The 26,604-nt window shown below is 40.5% G+C and overlaps 1 protein-coding gene across 1 annotated transcript; it reads right to left on the reverse strand.

The window, feature by feature from the left end:
* Positions 1 to 83: 83 nt before the first annotated feature.
* LOC118369950 (protein phosphatase 1 regulatory subunit 1C-like) lies at positions 84 to 25,454 on the reverse strand. The gene is made up of 6 exons (XM_035754712.2): positions 25,279 to 25,454; positions 24,439 to 24,499; positions 6,508 to 6,548; positions 4,068 to 4,134; positions 1,029 to 1,256; positions 84 to 672 (listed from the first exon to the last, which is right to left on the reverse strand). Exons 1-6 carry the CDS (start codon positions 25,357 to 25,359, stop codon positions 617 to 619), a joined length of 534 nt encoding a protein of 177 aa, XP_035610605.1. The 5' UTR covers positions 25,360 to 25,454; the 3' UTR covers positions 84 to 616.
* Positions 25,455 to 26,604: the final 1,150 nt, after the last annotated feature.

A 26,604-nucleotide genomic window follows, 5' to 3' on the forward strand; every position in this document is an offset into this window, starting at 1 on the left:
TTTTCATGGTGTTGCTGTGCTAGTTGGGCCCCTATCCATTTACTGTACTGTGAATCCATGTTTTATTTCAATGTACCAGAGAATTATGTGGCATTTCATAAAACACATTTTATTTGAACAAGTTCCATTCATTTTTGCAAGATACATCTTAAGAACAGTACATACCAACATATTAATACCAAGAGACCAACTACAGTATAAATTGACTAAAAACTAACAAACAAACCAGAAAGCTTTCTGAACAAAAATGCAATTTGAATGATGTCTTAGACCTCAATAATTACATAAATGATGTAACATCCAGTTGGATAAGCAATGAAAATAATCAAATCATACACTTCTGAGACACTTCATACACCAGGAGAGCTAGAGCTGTATAGTTTATGGAAACATAACTTCCAGGGATAACAACCATTGTATAATTAGAAGAGGAAACAGAGGACCAGGGTTGTGTTCAGTAGGCACAAAACAGAGTAAAACTTTTAAAGCTTAAAGAGATGGGGAAGTACTATGTCAACTTGTCGTTTTCCATTGCAAAAACGTTTTGCGACGTTTTATGCCCTAATGAACACAACCCAGGATCAAGCGGTAGACAGAAAGACAAAACAGAGTGACGCTATCGAGAGATAGACGTGGGACTGGAGAGATTGCTCTGCTGACTTGTAGAAGTCTCTAATAGCAACACAAATATGATAATGTCAATAATAATGGTAATAATGAAAACAAAAGAGGGAGAGAAAGAGAAAAGAGATATATTAGTAACATGTTGGAAAATTCATCCCTTCCCCCAAAATCTGAAGAGGAATAGAGAGTACAGCACAAACTTTACATCTTCCATCTTGATCCTTATTATATTTTCATTATGTGTTTATGATATTTTGTATAGAGAAGATTAAAACTGCTGTTTTGTGGATGATGGTGCAGGTGATAAGCAACTTAGTGTCCTTTGTGAAAACATGGAGATTTCAAATCGTTTCCTCGTTTTTAAGGTGAGGGGGGACAGCGAGAAAACACTGAGCCACACTTACCCCCAGTACAGTTGCTGTCTGCGACTGGGAGGCCCCCATTGGTTAGCAGTAGATGATTGGCATACAGCTCATTGCCATTTGGCTCATCAGGCCCGTTACGATTAGCCTGTTGGACAGTATTGCCATAGTGCTGGGCTGTGATTGGGCTGAGCTGGTCAGTGTTTTCACAGAGGCCCTCTTCCAGATGTTCCGGTTTCTGAAGGTTTTGGTCCATCACCATCTCTAGCTCTGAACTCGACAGGGGAAGACAGAAGCATCGCCTATGGTGGGAAGCTGACAGCTGAGCTAATACATTTTAAACATTCATTAATTGTAATCTGCTAATGTGGATCTTTGAGGGGTCTTTGAAACTGAACCAAGGAGATAAACTATAGTTTGGTTGAAAATAAGGGGGGAAATAAGGGTCGTAAATAAAAGCATAATTAAGAGTGTGATGGCAACAGAGAAGTATCAGAGGAATGAGCCATATTAGAAATTCACAAACCATTACATGATACTTTCCAGATCTATGCCCAAAACGTTCAAACTTCTAATTGAAATAATGAATCTCTCTAGAAATAAGTTGCTCACTGTTGCAACCTGTTATAGACCCCACTCAGCTCCCAGCTCTTCCCCGGACACCATATGTGAATTGATTTCCCCCCATCTATCTTCAGAGTTCGTTCTGCTAGGTGACCTAAACTGGGATATGCTTAACATCACGGCAGTCCAACAATCTAAACTAGATATCCTCAATCTCACACAAATTATCAAGGAACCCACCAGGTTCAACCCTAAATCCGTAAACACGGGCACCCTCATAAATATCCTGACCAACTTGCCCTCCAAACACACCTCTATCTCACTGGTCATCCCCAAAGCCAACACCTCTTTGGCCGCCTTTTCTTCCAGTTCTCTGCTGCAAATGACCTGAACTAATTGCAAAAATCGCTGAAGTTGGAGACTTATATCTCCCTCACTAACTTTAAGCATCAGCTATCTGAGCAGCTCACCGATCACTGCATCTGGACATAGCTCATCTGTAAACAGCCCATCCAACGACCTACCTCAATCCACATATTGTTTTTATTTACTTTATTTTGTTCTTTTGCACACCAGTATTTCTACTTGCACATCATCATCTGCACATCTATCACTCCAGTGTTAATTTGCTAAATAGTAATTACTTCGCTACTATGGCCTATTTATTGCCTTACCTCCTTACTCCATTTGCACACACTATATATAGCTTTTTCTATTGTTATTGACTGTACTTTTGTTTATCTCATGTGAAACTCTGTGTTGTTGTTTTTTGTCGCACTGCTTTGCTTCATCCTGGCCAGGTCGCAGTTGTAAATGAGAACTTGTTCTCAACTGGCCTACCTGCTTAAATAAAGGTGAAATAATAAAGATACAACATATTAACCTATTCCACTATTTGGTTCAACTAACTAATCACCCAAGACACCACATTCCTTGACACATTGCTACAATACTCATCATGAACCATTTAAAACGGTGTCCATTGCATTGAACAGAAAAGTATTTGTAATTAACTGATGCTCAAGCACTTGATATGCCCGCAGTAGCAGAGCAACTGGAAGTCCATTACAGCTCTGTTACAGAGCGGCTCATGGTAGCTAGCTAAGTGCCTGCACACAACTCAGCCTTGGGCGTGCACCACCAGTCCATTTGCAGCCATTTACTGCATGCCCACTCTGGCTGGATCAATAACAGAGATAAAGACGCATTTTTAGCGTTAAGCAGCACAACTATTCCAGGAATGAGCTGCTCTGTTAAAGTGAGTCAGCATGGAGATCCTAGCGCTCACCCACTACCTCTTTGAAAAAACACCCACATTTCTCTTTGCTTCACAGCTGAGGTAATGGCTCTGCAGAAGATGGTTCATTTGAGTCCAATGGTATTTCTGTCCTGTTTATATGAATTGTGTTATTTCACTAACTGCCTCCGCATTTGTGGGACTTGCAAGAGACTATGGTCCAATCCATGTAGTTTAAGTTCATCAGTTCTAGAGTATAGAGCATGATTTATTATAAAGATGATTTATTGTATTCTATTACAGTTATGTAAAGGGTAATCAGCATGACCTCCAACATCAAATAAATTATAGGTATTGCATATATGTGTGTGTGTGTAACATAATAGTAATAGTAATAATATATACAGTACCAGTCAAAAGTTTGGACACACCTACTCATTCAGGTATTTTTCTTTATTTGTACTATTTTCAACATTGTAGAGTAATAGTGAAGACATCAAAACTATGAAATAACACTTATGGAATCATGTAGTAACCAAAAAAGTGTTAAAAAATCTAAATATATTTTATATTTGAGATTCTTCAAAGTAGCCACCCTTTGCCTTGATGACAGCTTTGTACACTCTTGGCATTCTCTCAACCAGCTCCATGAGGTAGTTACCTGGAATGCATTTCAATTAACAGGTGGGCCTTGTTAATTTGTTTTGATTTCTTTCTTTCTTAATACATTTGAGCCAATCAGTTGTGTTGTGACAAGGTAGGGGTGGTATACAGAGGATTGCCCTATTTGGTAAAATACCAAGTCCATATTATGGCAAGAACAGCTCAAATAAGCAAAGAGAAATTACAGTGTGTCATTACTTAAAGACATGAAGGTCAGTCAATACGACTGAAAGCAGTCGCAAAACCCATCAAGCGCTATGATGAAACTGGCTCTCATGAGGACCACCACAGGAAAGGAAGACCCAGAGTTACCTCTGCTGCAGAGGATGAGTTCATTAGTGTTAACTGCACCTCAGATTGCAGCACAAATCACTGCGTCACAGAGTTCAAGTAAAAGACACATCTCAACATTAATTGAACAGAGGAGACTGCGTGAATCAGGCCTTCATGGTCGAATTGATGCAATTGCCCTCCCCCCTAAAAAAAGGGCAAATCATATGAAAATATATTGCATTTGTAGAATGAATACCCTCATACTCCTGTTCTGGTGTGTATCTAGTAGAAAATATTAGAGTACACATGAAATGGCTGATGGGAGGTGGGCATTATGGTGGTACCTTTCACAGTTGGCGGAATGAAGGCGCTCTGCTTCCTCTGTGCTGGGGACAAATTTGCACCCTGGAGCTGATGGGAAGAGAGGAGTAAACCAAATAAAAAGATCTAGTTTCACTCCAGCTATTTCAAGATGACAAGAATCAAAAGTACCGGGTGAGAAGTGCTTCCATAAAATAACCTCTCAAGAAACCATGTGCCTCCATAAAAGAACCTCCCAGAGGACTACTGAAATGATGTCTAGGAGAAGGAAGTCTATCAGACTCTAGTATTGCACAACATAAACAATAACACAATGGTCAACAATGATTGTTCATGAATCAGAAGGATTCTCATGGCAATAATCCACAGCATGTCACATTGGTAAAAACCTGCAAAAAGGGAGCCCTGGCGCCTGACGATAGCCTCCAATCCCAATCTAACCCATAGGCCTTACCCCTCTGCGTTGCATGTAGATCTAGAAGGATTGAATTGGTGTAAGCAATATGGTCATTGTTAAACTTTGCTGCCATGATAGTCTTGACATTTTGGCCATGTTGTTTATGTTTACACCTCTCCAATCCTGAAAGATATAAACAAGTACCTAGGGGGTTAGGGGCTAGTTGTTAGAAATCAGTTTGGGATTGGGTGTGAATGTCGTAGATGATGGTAAAAGTCCGAATCCTCCCCCTACATTCAGACAATAGTCCAGGGTGAAGTTTCCCTAGGATAGGATAAGTAATCCTTCTCACCCCCCCTTTAAGATTTAGATGCACTATTGTAAAGTGACTGTTCTACTGGATTTCATAAGGTGAATGCACCAATTTGTAAGTCGCTCTGGATAAGAGCGTCTGCTAAATGACTTAAATGTAAAAATGTAAATGTACATAAACTCAGCAAAAAAAGAAACGTCCATTTTTCAGGACCCCGTCTTTCAAAGATAATTAGTAAAAATCCATATAACTTTACAGATCCTCATTGTAAAGGGTTTAAACACTGTTTCCCATGCTTTCCCATGCTTCCCGTTCAATGAACCATAAACAGTTAATGAACATGCACCTGTGGAATGGTTGATAAGACACCAACAGCTTACAGAAGGTAGGCAATTAAGGTCACAGCTATGAAAACTTAGGACACTAAAGAGGCTTTTATACTGACTCTGAAAAACACCAAAAGAAAGATGCCCAGAGTCCCTGCTCATCTGCATGAATGTGCCTTAGGCATGCTGCAAGGAGGCATGAGGACTGAAGATGTATCCAGGGCAATAAACTGCAACGTCTGTACTGTGAGATGCCTAAGACAGCACTACAGGGAGACAGGATGGACAGCTGATCATCCTCGCAGTGGCAGACCACGTGTAACAACACCTGTACAGTATTGGTACATCCAAACATCACACCTGCGGGACAGGTACAGGATGGCAACAACAACTGCCCAAGTTACACCAGGAAGCCACAATCCCTCCATCAGTGCTCAGACTGTCCGCAATAGGCTGAGAGAGGCTGGACTGAGGGCCTGTTGTAAGGCAGGTCCTCACCGGCAACAACGTTGCCTATGGGCACAAACCCACTGTAGCTGGACCAGACAGGACTGGCAAAAAGTGCTCTTCACTGACGAGTCGCTCACCAGGGGTGATGGTCAGATTCGTGTTCATGGTCGAAGGAATGAGTGTTACACCGAGGCCTGTACTCTGGAGCGGGAACGATTTGGATGTGGAGGGTCCGTCACGGTGTGTCACAGCATCATCGGACTGAGCTTGTTGTCATTGTAGGAAATCTTTACATTGTGCGTTATAGGGTAAACATCCTCCTCCCTCATGTGGTACCTTTCCTGCATGCTCATCCTGACATGACCCTCCAGCATGACAATGCCACCAGCCATTCTGCTCATTCTGTGCATGATTTCCTGCAAGACAGGAATGTCAGTGTTCTGCCATGGCCAGCGAAGAGCCCGGATCTCAATCCCATTGAGCACGTCTGGGACCTGTTGGATCGGAGGGTGAGGGCTAGTAGGGCCATTCCCCCCAGAAATGTCCGGGAACTTGCAAGTACCTTGGTGGAAGAGTTGAGTAACATCTCACAGCAAGAACTGGCAAATATGTTGCAGTCTGTGAGGAGGAGATGCACTGCAGTACTTAATGCAGCAAGTGGCCACACCAGATACTGACTGTTACTTTTGATTTTGACCCCCCCCCCCCATGTCTGTCACATGTCTGTGGAACTTGTTCAGTTTATGTCTCAGTTGTTGAATCTTGTTATGTTCATACAAATATTTACACATGTTAAGTTTGCTGAAAATAAGCGCAGTTGACAGAAAGAGGACATTTATTTTTTTTGCTGAGTTTATCTAGGATCAGCTTCCCCTCTCCGAATCCTAACCTTAACCACCAGTGGCAAAAATGAAGAACTGACCGAAGATCAGTGTCTTGGGCCAACTTCACCCTACACCAAATAGATCTTTACTTACAGCTTCCATACTGCTGCTTGTTGTCAGCTTCTCATCTGCTTCTAGAAGAAAAAGGGAAACAAGCACACTGATTTGCAAAAGGATTTGGGCATACAGTTTACAATTACATATATGTGAAAAGGGAATCTTAACAATGTAAGTTGTATTCCAGCCCAGAGGTCAAAAAATAGATTCCATTTGATTCTAAACATGCATGAAGCATAACTGACTTCTAGAAATGTCTACAGCATTGAGAATAACATTTTTGCACATCCAATCACCTACAAAAGTATTTACACCCTTGATCAAGAAGTATACAATATAACATCATATAATATACACAGTGCATTCGGAAAGTATTCAGATCCCTTGTTCCACATTTTGTTAAGTTATAGCCTCATTCCCAAAAAAATGTAATCATCTATCTACACACAATACCCCAAAATGACAAAGCGAAAAGAGGATTTCAGAATGTTTGCAAATGTATTAAAAATAAAAAACAGAAATATCTTATTTACATAAGTATTTAAACCCTTTGCTATGAGACTCGAAATTGAGCTCAGGTGCATCCTGTTTCCATTGATCCTCCTTGAGATAATCCTACAACTTGAGTGGAGTCCACCTGTGTTAAATTAAATTGACCGGACAGGGAAGGCACACACCTGTCTATACAATGTCCCAAAGCTGAAAGTGTATGTCAGAGCAAAAACTAAACCATGAGGTCGAAGGAATTGTCCATGGAGCTCAGAGACAGGATTGTGTCGAGGCACCGATCTGAGGAGAAGGGCATTGGTCAGGGAGGTGACCAAAAACCCGATGGTCACTCTGACAGAGCTCAAGAATTCCTCTGTGAAGATGGGAGAACCTTTCAGAAGGTCAACCATCACTGCAGCACTCCACCAATCAGGCCATTATGGTAGAGTGGCCAGACAGAAGCCACTCCTCAGTAAAAGGCACATAAAAGGAACACATACAGGCACCTAAAGGACAAGATTCCCTGGTCTGATGAAACCAAGATTGAACTCTTTGGCTGGAATGCTAAGCGTCACGTCTGGAGGAAACCTGGCACCATCCCTACGGTGAAGCATGGTGGTGGCAGCATCATGCTGAGGGGATGTTTTTCAGCGGCAGGAACTGAGAGAGTAGTCAGGATCGAGGGAGAAATGAAAACCTGCACTGGAGTGCTCAGGACCTCAGACTGGGCGAAGGTTCATCTTCCAACAGGACAACAACCCTAAGCACACAGCCAAGACAACGCAGGAGTGGCTTCTAGACAAGTCCCTGAATATCCTTAAGTGGCCCAGCCAGAGCCCAGACTTGAACCCGATCTAACATGTCTGGAGAAACCTGAAAATAGCTGTGCAGCAATGTGCCCTATCCAACCTGACAGAGCTTGAGAGGATCAGCAGAGATACTCCCCAAACACAGGTGTGCCAAGCTTGTAGTGTCATAACCAAGAAGAACCGGGGCTGTTATCGCTGCCAAGGTGCTTCAACAAAGTACTGAGTAAAGGCATATATATTGGCATATACAGTGGGGAGAACAAGTATTTGATACACTGCCGATTTTGCAGGTGTTCCTATTTAGAGGTCTGAATGCAAATTAATTACTTAAAAATTATACAATGTGATTTTCTGGATTTTTTGTGTTTTAGATTCCGTCTCTCACAGTTGAAGTGTACCTATGATAAAAATGACAGACCTCTACATGCTTTGTAAGTAGGAAAACTGCAAAATCGGCAGTGTATCAAATACTTGTTCTCCCCGCTGTATATTACTCTTACTGAAATTTCACGTGGGCAAGGATATTGGAAATGTAATCAAAGCCTACTAGACGGAACAATTTATAACATACTTTTTCAGACATAACATAGGTACAGCAGATCACCTTATTGTATGGGACACTTTTAAGTATGTCTTTAGAGGTCATGCAATTCAGTACTCATCAATAAAACAAAAGTCATTTAGATAAAAATAGTCCATATCAACAAAGGAAATTGAAGGACTGACAGTACAGTTAGATATCAATAAAAATGGTACTATAGAGGCACGGAATAAGTTAGAGGAAAAACACAAAGAAATGGAGGAACTTATTCAAGAAAGATCCAGTGTAATAGATTATAAAAATAAAGCGAACTGGATGGAATATGGGGAAAAATGCACCAAATTCTTTTTTAATCTTCAATATAGAAATGCTGCCAAAAAAATGTATTAAATCTTGTTACAAATGATGGAGTCACGCATGATTCACCAAATTATATTTTGAAAGAAGAAGTAAAGTACTTCAAGAATATGTTTTCATTTCAGGCTCCTCCATCTCCACTAACTGAAACTAATTGTATGGATTTTTTTCCCTAATAATATTGTATAATTAACATCTGTACAGAAAGACTCATGTGAAGGCCAAATTACAGAGGAGGAACTGCTTGATGCAATTGGGGCCTTTAAGGATGGGAAAACTCCAGGGCTGGATGGCATACCAGTGGAAGTATACAAAACCATTATTAGCATGTTTTAACCACTCCTATATAAATGGTAGATTATCAGACACGCAACAATAAGGTCTGATATTATTATTACTGAAACAGGACCCAAGTGGTATTTTTAAAGATCCAGTCCATTAAAAAAAATGGAGACCTCTTACACAAAAATCCTAGCAAAAGACTTGGCGATAGAATTAAAAAGTATTGTCCACTAACAGCATATCTACTCATCCTAAGATAATAGGTTTTTAAGATGGACAAACATTGGAGATAATATAAGACAAGTACTCGAAACAATAGAATACTATGAAATATCAGGGACACCAGGCCTGGTTTTCATTGCTGATTTTGAAAGGGCTTATGATAAAGTACGACTGGAGTTTATATATAAATGCCTAGAATATTTCAATTTTGGGGAATCTCTTATAACATGGGTTAAAGTAGCAGACGTTTATCTACAGTCATGTGTGCAATCTATGTATGCCATCGAAATGTTAGCTGTTAAGATTAGATCAAACAATAATATTAAGGGATTAGAAGCTTTAAAAACTAAGGTAACCTAGGCTCTATGGATTAAAACCAAATTATGATTATGTGATCACAAAAAAAACCCATACTGGTATACAAATTCCAAAAGAAAGAAATGATCTCCCAATAAATATTTATAGAAAGTTATCAAAAATAGATAAGATCTTGCTACCTGTCTGATTAACTCTTTAGTCATATCACAGTGACCACCTGACTAGTGACATGCTTTTTAAATTATATGCTGCAATTTGATTTGGAATGGCAAGCCAGCCTATTTATATAACGAATATTTCAACTGTTCTGCAAAAGTTCTTATATCCAAATTATTCGAATGTCTCATCCATGTTCAAGAAGGGCCTTTTCCCCTTTATTCAGGCTCATTTCGATTGTTTGAAAAGGAAATAATCTCCAAAATATCTTTATTTTTTAAATTGAAACATCTTGAAAAGCCAGAACGAATTATACAACATTGTGGTTAAATTCAAATTCTGTTATAAATACATGTTTTTTAAACTTTATAACTTTTTGTGAATGATATCATAAATAGGACTGGTGGAGTTATGTCACACATGCAGCTAACACAGACATATGGAAATGTCTGCTCTACCCAAAATTACAAACAATTAATTGCAGCATTACCACAAAAATGGAAGAGGCGAGTAGAAGGGGAAAAAAGTAAGGAACTTGTATGTCCCCTATATTAATAATAATATAATAATATACATTTAGCAGACGCTTTTATCCGGTTCAGTCTCATACATTCTACGTATGGGTGGTTCTTGGCCTACAAGCACCATGCTCTTTTACAGAAGGACCAACCTTTAAAGAACATAAATGGTTAAAGAAAAGTGATTTTCAATTTCATTTAGACCAGCTGTGCCATATAAATTGCAAAATAGTTGATTACCCATTCCATGGCACATGGTTTGCATTGCAAAACTTCTAATTTTTCAATTTAAATTATTATACAAAATTATTGCTAGAATATTATATTTGGGGATACAATCTTCCCAGCTCTGCAGATCATTTTTAGGCTATGATAATAGGGTTTCTGTGAAGCAGCACAGTTGAAAAATATATGGCAAATAGAAATCCAAAATGGATGATGTTGAGAGATAGATGGGAGAGGTTGAATGGAGCTGAAGGGTGGGACTAATAACAAGATAAAACATGGAAAACATAGGGTCTGTAAAATGTTCAGAATGAAATAGCACAGTTTGAAATCAAATTTCAGAAATAGAGGAGGACTAAAAACAAACAAAAAATAACTATTGTTGATTTGTAAAATTTAAGATGTATAAATTGAAGGTAAAAGCGTTTATTAGTTTAGACCATTTGGGCTAGTATATTCTTGAAAAAAAGTATGTATGTCTATATAGGTATATGTATGAAGGTTGCAAGTTCAAGGTGTATCGCAATATTCTGCCCCTGAACAGGCAGTTAACCCACTGTTCCTAGGCTGTCATTGAAAATAAGTATAAATGACAGATACAGACAATTACATTGATGGAACCAATATTAAAATATTTCTGTTTTTTGTTTTAATACATTTACAAACATTTCTAAAAACCTGTTTTTGCTTTGTCATTATGGGGTATTGTGAGGGGGGGAAATTATTTAATCCATTTTAGAATAAGGCTGTAACGTAACTAAATGTGGAAACCTGAATAGATGTGATGTTGGAACCAGTTCATTGTGTAATAATAGTGAAGACATCAAAAACTAGAAATAACACATGGAATCAGTAACAGAAACAGAACTGGGAAAATGTGGCAGAAATTAATTCTGCAACATGTGAACTTTCATGTGCCTTAATAACTTGCATGCCATCTGTAAATACGAGTTACATTTTTTAATTACAAGCCTAGTTGGTTTAGCCACGGGAAAACTAAGGGCAACCAGGCATCTGTGACAGAGAGAGAGAGAAGCGTTCATCCATGTATACGGCTACATTTTCAAATATTATACATTTCTAATTTTGTCAGAATGTCATTTTCATTTCAAGTTAAAGCGTACTGTTAGCTAACTAGCTAACTTTACTTGTATGATCTGTATAGTAATATTATTTGTATCTCAGAGCCATTTGCATTGCTAGTTATAACCTAATCTGAGCTAACTAACATTGAACCTGGTTGGTTAGCTACCTGCAGATTCATGCAAAGTAGTAACGTTATGAGTTGGGATTATGGTTAATTGTTTAGCTACCTAGCTAGCTACATGCCTAAACAAAATACTTGTCTTTGCAAGTGAAGATTTCACTACACCTTCTGTATCTTGTGCATGTGACAAATACTTTGATATTATTTGTTATAATATGTGTTTACCAGAGACGGTAATGTGAAGAACATTATCTGCACCAAAGTGAAATTAGGATATAACATTGGGCCAATGAGAAAGTGTCCACGTTCTAAAATTCTCCGGTAGAATGCCATGTTTTTATTTTGTCAGACTCACAACCATAAGATAATTTCTGTAATTGGCTCGCCATTAACATTAAAATAATGATCTTGATGTGAGTTTATTTTCCTTTAATAATGAAGACAAATGAGCTAAAGTGAAGATAATATGATATGGTCATTATTTGAACTGACTAGCCAGCTAAATGCAAGAGAAAGCCCAAAATGTATTATTCTAGCCCAGGTGCAATTTAGATGTTGGCCACTAGATGGCACCAGTGTATGTGCAAAGTTTTTGACTGATCCAACTAACCATTGCATTTCTGGTCAAATTTTTTAATCAAGACTGCCCAAATGTGCCTAATTTCTTTGTTAATAACTTTTCATGTTAAAAATTGTGCACTCTCCTCAATCAATAGCCAAAATCAAACAATAGCCAAAATCAGATATGTCTATGTACTGGGAAATTGTCTTGTTACTTACAGCCTCATGCTAATCGCATTAGACTACATTAGCTCAACCATCCCGTGGAAAGGACATCAATCCCGAAGAAGTTTTAAGGCCATACCCACTACATGTTACACACAGACACTCAACCATGCAAATTGGCATAGTTATTATTTATTTGGACATCACACATTATAGTCTTACTCTTATACAGACATCGTACACACACTCACACATCCAATATCATACACATCAACCTACTCAGATTTACTAAACACATAATATCTTGTCTCAATTTGCTAACATCTGTGGCATTGGCTCACAGGCAAACAGGCAAGGGAATAAAACAATTATTGCTAGAACCTATTTCTTGAATTCTAAATATCAGATATTTGAAAGCTCTAGTTTTGACCGTCATAATACCTCTGATGGAAGTAACTTTGCAAACACTAAATATGGACAATTTAGACTGAGTATAGTATCTAGTTACATTTACATTTACATTTAAGTCATTTAGCAGACGCTCTTATCCAGAGCGACTTACAAATTGGTGCATTCACCTTATGACATCCAGTGGAACAGCCACTTTACAATAGTGCATCTAAATCTTTTAAGGGGGGTGAGAAGGATTACTTTATCCTATCCTAGGTATTCCTTAAAGAGGTGGGGTTTCAGGTGTCTCCGGAAGGTGGTGATTGACTCCGCTGTCCTGGCGTCGTGAGGAAGTTTTTTCCACCATTGGGGGGCCAGAGCAGCGAACAGTTTTGACTGGGCTGAGCGGGAACTGTACTTCCTCAGTGGTAGGGAGGCGAGCAGGCCAGAGGTGGATGAACGCAGTGCCCTTGTTTGGGTGTAGGGCCTGATCAGAGCCTGGAGGTACTGAGGTGCCGTTCCCCTCACAGCTCCGTAGGCAAGCACCATGGTCTTGTAGCGGATGCGAGCTTCAACTGGAAGCCAGTGGAGAGAGCGGAGGAGCGAGGTGACGTGAGAGAACTTGGGAAGGTTGAACACCAGACGGGCTGCGGCGTTCTGGATGAGTTGTAGGGGTTTAATGGCACAGGCAGGGAGCCCAGCCAACAGCGAGTTGCAGTAATCCAGACGGGAGATGACAAGTGCCTGGATTAGGACCTGCGCCGCTTCCTGTGTGAGGCAGGGTCGTACTCTGCGGATGTTGTAGAGCATGAACCTACAGGAACGGGCCACCGCCTTGATGTTAGTTGAGAACGACAGGGTGTTGTCCAGGATCACGCCAAGGTTCTTAGCGCTCTGGGAGGAGGACACAATGGAGTTGTCAACCGTGATGGCGAGATCATGGAACGGGCAGTCCTTCCCCGGGAGGAAGAGCAGTTAGTTATGTTAAGGGGGTGAAATAAGTATAGCCAGTTATAATTGTAACTGTTTAGCAGATTACAAAACATAATATCAGTCTTTACATGGCTAAAAGAAAAGGAATATAACATATACAGTTTACAGGAAACTCACTCCACATCCTTAGATGAAGTTGCATGGAAAAAGGAAGGGGGTAGTGAAATAATTTTCTGTCATGGACAAAGGAACTCAAAAGGTGTGATGAGATTAATTAACAAAAATTTCGATCTGAATGTGCAAATAGTCTGGAACAATTCGCAAGGAAGATGGATCCTTTTTAATATTAAAGTGGACGAAAAAGAGATTTGGCTCATTAATCAGGATGATCCATGCTTCTTCGAAAACAATTATTCTAATTTATTGAACTTACAGGCAACAAATGATCATTACTATACTATAACACAGCGTGTACCTCAACGGACCGTAAAAGTATTCACTCTACAAACTATCATCACCGTGCCCTTAAGGAAATCCCAAATATTATGGACACATTAAAAATAGTGGATATTTGGAAACTAAAAAACCCTGACCTAATGAGATATACATGGAGGAGACTTAATCAAGCTCGAAGTCTTGACCACTTTCTTGTGTCTTTCTCTCTTGCATCAAAGGTTAAAAAAGTTTTAATATAAGACAGAATGCGATCGGATCATCATCTAATTGGCATTCACATAACACTTATAGATTTTCCAAGTGGACGGGAATATTGGAAATGTATTCAAAGTTTACTGGAGGACAACTTATTTTTAACTAAGACAATATTATTTACAACCAAATTTTTCCAGTATAATATAGGTTCAGCAAATCCCCTAATTTGTTTGGGATACCTTTAAATGTACCTTCAGGGGTCATTTAATTCAATATTCATCAATAGTTGCTGGTAAAAAGACAAGACTAACAAGGGAAATCCATGAACAAATAGTACAGGTAGATAGCAATAAAAACGATACCACAGAGATACAAAATAAGTTAGTAAAAACAAAAAGAACTTGAGTAACTTATTCAAGAACATTCTAATGTAATATATTACAAAAATAATGCAAACTGAATGGAATACTTTTAGAAAAAATGCACATAATTCTCCAATACAGGAACACTAACAAAAATAATTTGCAGAAACTTGTTACTGAAGACGGAGACATCTATGATTCTCCGAATTATATTTTAAGAGGAAGCTAATAATTTTAGCAGTTGTTCTCTTTTCCGTCTCATCCTCTCCCACTGAATGAAGATTACAGTAAGGAATTCCTTCCAATATAATATAAAACATGGAAAAATAGCAAATGTACAGAAAGACCAGTGCGAAGGCCAAATTACAGAGGAAGAACTTTTTCAGGCTATTAAATCCTTTCAATCTGGAGAAACCCCAGGGCTTGATGGCATAGAGGTATATCAAGCCTTTTTTGATATATTAAAAGCTCCATTGTTAAACGGAACCCAAACTGGCTGCGTGCGTGGGCCATCGTGCGTAAATGTATTTTATCCCCCCACACCAAACGCGATAACGACACGCAGTTTAAAATATCAAAACAAACTCTGAACCAATTACATTATTTTGGGGACAGGTCAAAAAGCATTAACTTCACTAGGGTAGGGGGCAGCATTTAGAATGTTGGATGAAAAGCGTGCTCAAATTAAACTGCCTGCTACTCAGGCCCAGAAGATAAGATATGCATATAATTAGTAGATTTGGATAAAAACACTCTAAAGTTTCCAAAACTGTTAACATAATGTCTGTGAGTATAACAGAACTGATATGGCAGGCGAAAACCTGAGGAAAATCCAACCAGGAAGTACTATTATTTTGAATGGCTGATTTTCCATTGAAAGCCTATCCACCATACAAAGACTTAGGACCCAGTTCATGGTCTATATTGCTTCCTCTACATGTGGCCAGTCTTTAGGCATCGTTTCAGGCTTTTACTCTGAAAAATGAGGGAGATACAGCACTTTCAATTAGTGGCCAGTGGAAATTTCCATTCATCAGCCATGCGCCTGATCGGGAACGCGCCTTTCTTGTTTCTCCTTTCCTATTGACAAAGCTTTTATCCGGTTGAAATATGATTGATTATTTATGACACAAACAACCGGAGGATTGATTTTAAACATCGTTTGGCATGTTTTTACTAACTTTTATTGTACTTTTTATTAAAAGGGTTTTACCAGGTATTGTTCATTCAGACGAGACAGTTTTTTTAAGTGGACGATACACTGGAGATAATATACGACAACTACTAGAAATAATAGAAACATGAAACATCTAAGAAGCCAGGCCTGGTATTCATAGTGGATTTTGAAAAGGCATTTGATAAAGTAAGACTGAATTTGATTTATAAATGCCTGGATTTTTCAATTTCTGTAATGGGTAAAAAATAATGTATATTCAATAACGGCTACTTCTCAGAGAGTTTTCAACTGTCAAGAGGAGTTAAACAAGAGTATCCGCTGTCGTCATATCTATTCATTATGGCCATCGAAATTCTAGCTATTTAAATCAGATCCAATAACATTAGAGGATTAGAAATCCAAGGCTTAAAAACAAAGGTTGTACACATGTATACCGATGACTCAAGTTTTATATTAAGTCCGCAAGCTAGATCCCAGCAATGTCTCATTGAAGATCTAGATAACTTTTCTGTACTCTCTGGACTAAAACCTAATTATGATAAGTGTACAATATTATTGTGAAGTATACATAATTGGTTTTCATATCACAAAATAAACAAATATGCTCTCCACAATGAATTTCAATAGAATTCCTGTAAAAATAGACAAGATCCTGCAACCATGGAGAGGTAAATGCCTGTCTATTTATGGAAAAATTGCCCTGATTAACTCCTTAGTCATATCTCAGTTTACTCACTTACTTATGGCGCTGCCTACTCCTGATGACTTATTTTTCAAATCATATGTGCAAAACATATTTAGCTTAATCTGGAACGCTAAACCAGACCAAATAAAATGTACCTATCTATATAATGAATATGAATTGTGTGGGTTGAAATTATAAAATATAAAAGCAGTAAACCTCTCTCTAAAAGCTTCACTTATTCAAAAGTTTTATTTGAACCCTAAATGGTTCTCAAGTAGATTACTAAGAAAAGCTCATCCATTGTTTAAGAAATGGCCTTTTTGCTTTGTGCAGATTGCCATGTCTCATTTTCGATACATTGTAAAAGTATCTCTCTTTTTCTATCAAGCATTGCAGAGCTGGCTACAATTTCAATTTCATCCCCTTGAAAAGATAGAACAAATATTACAACAATTTATGGCTGATCTCAAATGTGCTGGTTGATAAAATACCTATTTATGTGAAAGATGTTTGAAAAGGGTGGTAGAATGGTAGAGTTATGTCTTTCATGGAGTAATCAACTGTACGGGAAGGTCTGCTCAATCCAAGAGTACAACCAATTGATTACAGCATTACCCCAAAAATGGAGGAGGCAGGTTGCAGCGGGAGGAGGTAGGGAACTGGTCTGTCTGCCCAATATAAAGGATCAAACTTGGCAGAGGAATAAAAATTGAATAAATAGGATAGTATACCAGTTTCATTTGAGGACCAGGATGTTGACATACAGATTGCACAATAGTGCCATACAGATTGCACAATAGTTGGCATGTCACGTCCTGACCTTAGTTCCTTTGTTATGTTTCTTGTTTAGGTAGGTCAGGGCGTGAGTTGGGGTGGGCATTCCATGTGTTTGGCCTGGTATGGATCTCAATCAGAGGCAGCTGTAGCCTGTTTTTCCCACTTGATTTGTGGGTAATTGTTTTCTATTTTGTGTGTTACAGGACTGTTTCGTTCACTCTCTTTGTTGTTTTGTTATTCAGTGTTCAGTTGATTTATTAAATATTATCATGGACACATACCACGCTGCTCATTGGTCCTCCGATCCTTCCTACTACTCTTCGTAAGAAGAGGAGGAGGACAATCATTACAGAACTACCCACCACAAAAGGACCAAGCAGCGTGGTAACCAGGAGCAGCAGAGCTATCTGGAGAAATGGACATGGGAGGAGATACTGGACGGTAAGGGACCCTGGGCACAGGCTGGGGAGTATCGCCGTCCACAGGAGGAACTGGAGGCAGCTAAGGCTGAGCGGAGACACTAAGAGGACTTGGCACGGCTGGCAAGGAAGCCCGAGAAGCAGCCCCAAAAATGTATTGGGGGGGGCACACAGGGAGTGTGGCAGAGTCAGGAGTCAGACCTGAGCCAACTCCCCGTGCTTACCGTAAGAAGCCAAGGATGGAACCAGAGCCGGTCAGGGCGGAATTGGAGGTGAGCGAAGGGAGCGAAGCAGAGACAGTGAAGGAGCGTGTCTGGGATTTGATGTCACCTGAGTCAGCTCTCCATACTCGTCCTGAGGTGCGTGCTAGCCGTCTGGTGAAGACTGTGCCTGCCCCACGCACCAGGCCTCCTATCCGCCTCCCTAGCCCTGCACGTCCTGTGCCAGCTCGGCGCTACAGCTCTCCAAGACGTGCTTACCATGTCGGGCATCGTACTGGTTAGGCACCGTGTTATGCAGTGGAGCGCACGGTGTCTCCAGTACGCGTTCTTAGCCCGGTGCGCTACATCCCAGCTCCCCGCATCTGCCGGGCTAGGGTGAGGATCCAGCCAGGACGGATGGTGCCAGCCCTGCTCTCCAGACCTCCAGTGCGTCTCCTCGGGCCAGGATATCCTGCGCCAGCCCTGCGCACTGTGTCTCCAGTGCGTCTGCACAGCCCAGTGCATGTCACCGGTCTTCTAGCCATCATTGATCCATTTTTCATTTTCCATTGGTTTTGTCTTGTCTTCCCACACACCTGGTTTCAATCCCATTCATTACCTGTTGTGTATTTAACCCTCTGTTTCCCTTCATGTCTTTGTCAGAGATTGTTTTATGTCAGTGTTGTTTTATTGGTTGTATAGGTGCGCGACGGTCCTCGTACCCATGTTTATTTATGTATGTACATATTAGTGTTTGGAGCATGTTAAGTGGGCATTTATTAAAAGACTCCATTCACACTCCGTTTGACTCCTGCGCCTGAATTCCCTATACACACGACTCTGACACCACCAAAAAAAGTTTAAATATTTGGGGCATAAAATCATCGAAGCTCTGCAGATTTGGTTGTGAGGATACAGAATCAATAGACTATTTATTTTGGTATTGCCCTCAGGTAGCCTGTTTTTGGTCAGGTTCAAGATTGGCTGAAAATGCATGGCGTTGATCTAAAATTGACCCGAGAAATAGTACTGTTAGGAGATCTGGAGAGACCGGGTCAGTCAATTACTAATATGCTAATACTCTTAGTAACAGTATTTATCTTCAACTCAAAATCTGTGGATTCGATTCAATTATATAGATTGAAATTGTACGTTAAACAGCACAGCATAGTTGAAAGATATGTGTTGCGTAGAAACCCGACGTGGGTGGCCAGCAGAGATAGATGGGATGGGCTGAGGGAGCTGAGGGTTGGGATGTGGAATTGGAGACAAGTGGGAGTGTAGTTGCTGTGCGGGAGATCAAATGATGGTCAGATAAAAGTTTTTAAAAAACAAATTTAAAATAAAACATAATAAAATGGTATGCTTTGAATGACACTGAGGGGCAGTGTTTTTAAAACTAATGCTGCTTTGCCTGAGGCTGATGCAGTGCAGGTGTTTGTACACATGCATATACACACTCTCATTCAAATACAAGAACACACACATACATGTAATAGTGCCAGACACGCACACAAACATATACAGTTGGCATTGTTGTTATGATTTTAGTTGTCCTTGATAACCTTTGTTTTAAATGTATTATTATGTACGTATATATATTTTTGCATTGTTTGCTGTTTTCTTATGTCTTTTCATTTTTTCTCTTTAGTTCATTGTCTTGGTTTGTGGTGCATTGGGGTGTTCTTGGGAGTGGGGAATGGAATGAATTGTATTTTTTTCCACATTTTTCTTCTTGGAGGGGGGATGTGGGAGGGGTCTCGAATGGTTGAGGGAGAGCTATTGGGGAACTATGGGGGGGATCTTGCTGGGTTCGGGTTCACATTTTCTGGCCTGGTGGGAGATCTGTCAACGTACCCTTGAGCAAGGCATTGACCCTGGATGCTTCTGTGTGTTGCTCTGAATGGGAATCTGTTGGATGACTGGTATGATGTAGTTGTTGAGCGGCTTCACTGCAATTATATCGTATGTTTCGGATATTCAATAAAAATAACAAAAAATATGTTTTAAAAAGTAAGGCTTAGCCACCAGACTTACAAAACCAAAACACTCACTATGTTTCGGAGTGTCCCCCTACCACCAACTTTCTATGAATTTTGTCCATTTGATCTCTGTTGGAGGGGGAGGGATAAGAGTATCAGCTGTTCTGGATGACTGTGTGATCACGCTCTCCGCAGCCGATGTGATTAAGACCTTTAAACAGGTCAACATTCACAAGGCCACAGGGCAAGACGGATTACCAGGACGTGTACTCCGAGCACGCGCTGATTCAACGTTCAGATTCAAGGTTCAACAGTTAAACCATTCCAAAGCACCTTTACAATTGCACAGCCTGTGCATTGGCAAGTCCTAATGTTGCTCCAGGAGAAAGTTGATAAAAGTGACCATTCAGATGGCTACTAGGAATAATGGCCTCCCTAAATGGTGAGAGGAGTAATGCCAATGGCAACCTATACAGAGATTATAGAGAAGAGTGGGACAAAACTAAACAATGGCCAACACTGGAAGGAAACCTACAGACCACCTACATACAGACCACCAGAGGGGGAAAAACCCTCAAGACCACCTTTACTCCACACACAGAGATGCGCACAAAGCTCTCCCTCACCCTCCATTTGGCAAATCTGACCACAATTCTATCCTCCTGATTTCTGCTTCCATAATAAAATTAAAGCAGGGAAGCACCAGTGACTCGGTCAATAAAAAAGTGGTCAGATGAAGCAGATGCTAAGCTACAGGACAGTTTTGTTCGCACAGACTGGAATATGTTCCCGGATTCTTCTGACGACATTGAGGAGTACACCACATCAATCACTGGCTTCATCATTAAGTGCATCGATGACGTTGTCCCCAAATTGACCGTACGTACCAGAAGTCATGGAAGTCATGGATTACAGACAACCAGAAGTCATGGATTACAGACAACATTCATATTGAGCTGAACGGTAGACCTGCCGCTTTCAAGATCGGGACTCTAACCAAGAAGCTTATAAGAAATCCTGTTATGCCCTCCGACGAACAATCAAACAAAGCATCAATACAGGACTAAGATCGAATCGTACTACACTGACCCCGACATTTGTCGGATGTGGCATGGCTTGCAAAATATTATAGACTACAAAGGAAAGCACAGCCAGGAGCTGCCCAGTGACACGAGCCTACCAGACGAGCTAAATTACTTCCCTGCTCGTTTCAAGGCAAGTAACACTGAAACATGCATGAGAGCATCGGCTGTTCTGGATGACTGTGATCACGCTCTCTGCAGCCGATGTGTTTAAGACCTTTAAACAGGTCAACATTCACAAGGCCGCAGGGCCAGACGGATTACCAGGACGTGTACTCCGAGCATGCGCTGCCCAACTGGCATGTCTCTTCACTGACATTTTCAACCTCTCCCTGTATAAGTCTGTAATACCAACATGTTCCAAGCAGACCACCATAGTCCCTGTGCCCCAGAACACTAAGGTAACCTGTCTAAATGACTACCGACCCGTAGTACTCACGTCTGTAGCCATGAAGTGCTTTGGAAGGCTGGTTATGGCTCACATCAACACCATTATCCCAGAAACCCTATACCCACTACAATTTGCTTACCGCCCCAACAGATCCAAAGATGACTCCACACGGCCCTTTCACACTTGGACAAGGGAACACCTATGTGAGAATGCTATTAATTGACTACAGCTCAGCGTTCAACACCATAGTGCCCTAAAAGCTCTTCACTAAGCTAAGGACCCTGGGAATAAAAACCTCCCTCTGCAACTGGATCCTGGACTTCCTGACGGGCCGCACCCAGGTGGTAAGGGTCGGTAACAACACATCCGCCTGTCACGGTTTTCCTCCTCTTCGTCTGAAGAAGAGAGGCGAGAAGGATCGGAGGACCAATATACGGCGTGGTAAGTGTCCATGGTTTTAATAGAAAACTCAAACATGAACACAACTACAAAACAAGAAACGTGAAAACCGAAACAGCCCTATCTGGTGCAGTAAACACAAAGACAGGAAACAATCACCCACAAAATACCCAAAGAATATGGCTGCCTAAATATGGTTCCCAATCAGAGACAACGATAAACACCTGCCTCTGATTGAGAACCACTCTAGGCAACCATAGACTTCTGTAACCTCTGGACATAGAATATACTGTACACTGATACAGATTCTAGACTACAACTGTCACATCCTGATCTGTTTCACCTGTCTTTGTGATTGTCTCCACCCCCCTCCAGGTGTCGCCCATCTTCCCCATTATCCCCTGTGTATTTATACCTGTGTTTTCTGTCTGTCTGTTGCCAGTTCGTCTTGTTTGTTCAAGCCTACCAGCGGTTTGTCTCAGCTCCTGCTTTTCCCCAGTCCCTCTTTTACTCACCCTCCTGGTTTTGACCCTTCCCTGTCCTGTCTCTGAGCCCGCTTGCCTGACCACACTGCCTGAGCCTGCCTGCCGTCCTGTTCCTTTGCCCTACCTCTGTATTACCGACCTCTGCCTGACCTGACCTTGAGCCTGTCTGCCGTCCTGTACCTCTCCCCCACTTCTCTGGACTATTGACCCCTGCCTGCCTTGACCTTTCTATTTGCCTGTCCCTTTGGGATTATTAACTTATTCAGGCTAGGGTCTATTTTTCTCAATTTCCGCCTGACTGAGGTTCCCAAAGCAAACTGCCTGTTGCTCAGGCCCTGAAGCCAGGATATGAATATATGTGATACCATTGGAAATAAAATACTCTGAAGTTTGTAGAAATGTTAACATAATGTAGGAGACATGGTGGGAGAAAATCCAAAGAAATCAATATATTTTTTGAGAGCCCATAATCCAATGATACATATGGGGATTTTTTTTATCTAGCTCCCAGTATGCAATTCCTATAGCTTCCACTGGGTGTCAGTAGTCTTCGTTCAATGTTTCATGCTCGTTTCTTCCAAAATTAGGAAGAATAATGAGTTTTGACACAGTGACACAGACTTGGAAATCTGTGAATGCGCAACGAGGAGAACACGCACCTGCCGATGTTGTTTTTCTATTGAACATACTTATTTCCGTATTAAATATTATAGTTTAATTACATTTTAGGTTATCTGAGGATTATATAGAAACATATTTTGACTTGTTTTAACAAAGTCTAGCGGTAGCTTCTTGGATTCCTTTGACACTACACATTTAGGCTGGGACCCTTTGGATGACAAATCAAAGGAAGATTTTCAAAAAGTATGTGAATATTTAATCGCTATTTGTTAATATATGAAACCTGTGCCCGTGGAAAAATAGTTTGATGTGGGGCGCCGTCCTCAAACAATTGTATGGCATGCTTTCGCTGTAAAGCCTATTGTACATCGGACAATGCAGTTAGATTAACAATAATTTAAGCATTGAACCGATATAAGGCACTTGTATATACCTAAATGTTTAATATCCATTATTTTTATGATTATTTATTTGAATTGTGCGCCCTCCAGTTTCACCGTAAGTTGCCCCGCTAAGAAGTGCACAACCACATGATAATCAGCACAACATAGTCCAATGTCAAAATAGAGAAATATAACTTGGCTCCTGCTTCTTGCCTCTTTTTAGTGGCCTTTAAAGGGATAGTTTACTTTTTGGAGATATTTTTTTTTACTATCCCTGTTAATTTTATATATCTTTACATGAGATAAATCCCACTAGACACAGACGACAATTCAAAGTCTATTCCACATTGGTTCAATGACATGGAAACGATATTGATTCAACTAGTGTATGCCCAGTGGGATGTTTGTCATTTTACTGGATGACACAGTATGTTTGACAATGTATGTTTCTGCAGATGTGGCCCTTCCAGTAGGAGTCAACCCAATCACTGCCTAAACAATCTTATTGTTATACTGTATAATATGTATAGTATGTATACGCACACTGTATATGTACAGTATATGTAAACTGTGTACTGCTCTGTGCTACGCTAAATATACAGACGCCTTTGTATTTGGGCCAGTGCTGAAAGGTTCTTACATTATTATGACTAACATTCAGCTGCAATTCCTGTACAAACTATCAGCTGACTCCTTTTATTTGACGTTTATTTATCCATCTTTGTCTCATTAAGATTAAAATACATTTTTCAAGAGAGTCCTGATCAAGATAGCAGAAGAGTGAATTGGCTCTCAATAGTATATGAGCGAGCATAAGTGAATTTCCTGACTTCTATAAAGTCACAGTAAATGTTATGCTGATAATGTTAAGGCAGATAAAGTATATAGTCTCTAGTGTGAGAGTGAATACATGTATTTAACCTTATTTAACTAGGCAATTAAGAACAAGATGTGTGGTGTATGCCACTCCATTGTAACCTTAGTTTTGCAGTACACACAAGGAGAGATGCGAGCGCGCACACACACACACACACACACACACACACACACACACACACACACACACACACACACACACACACACACACACACACACACACACACACACACACACACACACACACACACACACACACACACACACACACACACTGATGGGATAGAGTTTCCCCTGTCTTACCTGCCCCAGATGGCTCTTGGTAGATGACCAGCGTCGCAGGGGTGGGTCTTCTCCTACGAATCTGTGATGGGGGAGGAAGGGGTGAGGGATAGCCTATGATACAGCTCTGTGGTGAAGTTTCCCCTAGGTAAAGATTTACGATCAGCTTCCCCTTTCCCAATCCCAACCATAACCATTAGTGGGGAAAATCAAAAACTGACCCACGATCATAGTCTAGGGGTAACCACCCTACAGTATAATGCACAGAAACATCTAATCCTCAACTGCATCTAATCCTCTAATTCTGTGTGTTCCAGCCATTACTAGCCAAAAGAGTTGCATCAGGCTGATATTGGTTGTAGTAATGGATTTAAGGGCATGAAGAAGGTCTTGCTTCAACCATTAAAGTAACATGATATTGTTCATCCAATGCTGACTGTGTAAATGCAATCAACTTCAAGCATGATGTTCGTGAATCATCTTTAGAATATTTGTTAGATAGTTTTACACACAAATATTGAAATCAGCTATAAAGATGACCACGAATAAAACCAAAAGCTATTTCATAAAGACCAGGGCAATTATGTATCAAGTGTTTCAGAGCAGGAGTGCTGATCTAGGATCAGCTCCCCCTGTCCATGTAATGTTATTTTTTTGTGATGTAAATGGTTAAACTGATCCTAAATCAGCACTGTTGCGCTGAGACACTTGATACGTCCCCAGCTTGTCAATTAGCAACAAACCCAACTAGCCATCTACTCTCTAGTGAAGTCCAAATGATCAAATATCCCTGTCACCCATGTACATTACCCGCCACACACCCACCCCCCACAAGCCAATGGTGCAGTGGGATGAACTCACATGTTCAGCTGCCTGAGGGTCCAACTGGCTCTGAAAGGGAGGCACAGCAAACTGGATCTTCTTAGGACTGTTGGGCTCCATACTGCTAACACACCAGACAGACAGAGAGAGCGCAAGGGAGATGGAGAGGGAGAAAGAGAGGAGGGGATTGCTGACAGAGTGAGAGAGAGGGAGGGGGGCTGTGTAGACAGGCACACAGCAGCAGTCACTCTCCTCCTCCTCCTCCCAATCCCTCTAACTACCCCGGAGTGGATAGCCCTCCCTCCTCTTCTCCAGTCAAATAGTTAAGGTTGCATCACATGGGAGAAGGGGAGAGATTGAAAGAGAACTTCTGTGCTGTGATCAGTATTTGATATCTGTGGGTAATGTAGCTGTCTAATGTAGCTGAGCTCCTTTGTATATGTGCGTCCTATGTACATGATGCAGTATGCCTTTAGGACTGCCTATAAGCCATGGTAGCGGTTAATAACACTCCCGGCTTTACGCACATGTACAATTCCCCGCATGAGGCTGGGATTCAATACCTGATGCCACCTCTCACACTTTGATTCGTGCTTTTACACCTGCATTGTTTGCTGTTTGGGGTTTTAGGCTGGGTTTCTGTACAGCACTTTGAGATATCAGCTGATGTACGAAGGGCTATATAAATACATTTGATTTGATTTGATTTGATTCCTCTTAACCTGCCACCTCTGTTTCTGATATTTCTGTAAAAAACAACAACATGCAAGCAGAGTGAATCTCCACCCTCCTTTAAAAAATACGGCCTCTAAATCTCTTTAGGGCTGCATCTGAGCCACCCTACAGAATATGTGTGGGTGACCCAGTTCACAGGGCTCTGAGTATGACTGGCAGCCTTATATTTAATTATATTTAACCCTGTTTTTACCAGGTAACTTGACTGAGAACACATTCTCATTTACAACAATGACCTGGGGAATAATTACAGGGGAGAGGAGAGAGGATGAATGAGCCAATAAAATAAAATCTCATTTAATTTGTCACTTGTGCTGAATACAACAGTACCGTGAAATGCTTACTTTACAAGCCCTTAACCAACAAAGCAGTTTTAAGAAAATAAGAGTTAAGAAAATATTGACAAATAAGCTAAAGTTTTTTAAAAAAGGTAACAATAAAATAACAATAACGAGGCTGTCTATAGTGGGTACCGGTACCAAGTCAATGTGCCGGGGAACAGATTAGTCAAGGTAATTTGTACATGTACAGATTAAGTCGGAAGTTTACATAAGGTTGGTTGTAGTCTCTAAAACTTGTTTTTCAACCACTCCACACAATTCTTGTTAACAAACTATAGTTTTGGCAAGT

This window comes from Oncorhynchus keta, chromosome 37 (genome assembly GCF_023373465.1).
Source record: "Oncorhynchus keta strain PuntledgeMale-10-30-2019 chromosome 37, Oket_V2, whole genome shotgun sequence".
NCBI lineage: Eukaryota > Metazoa > Chordata > Actinopteri > Salmoniformes > Salmonidae > Oncorhynchus > Oncorhynchus keta.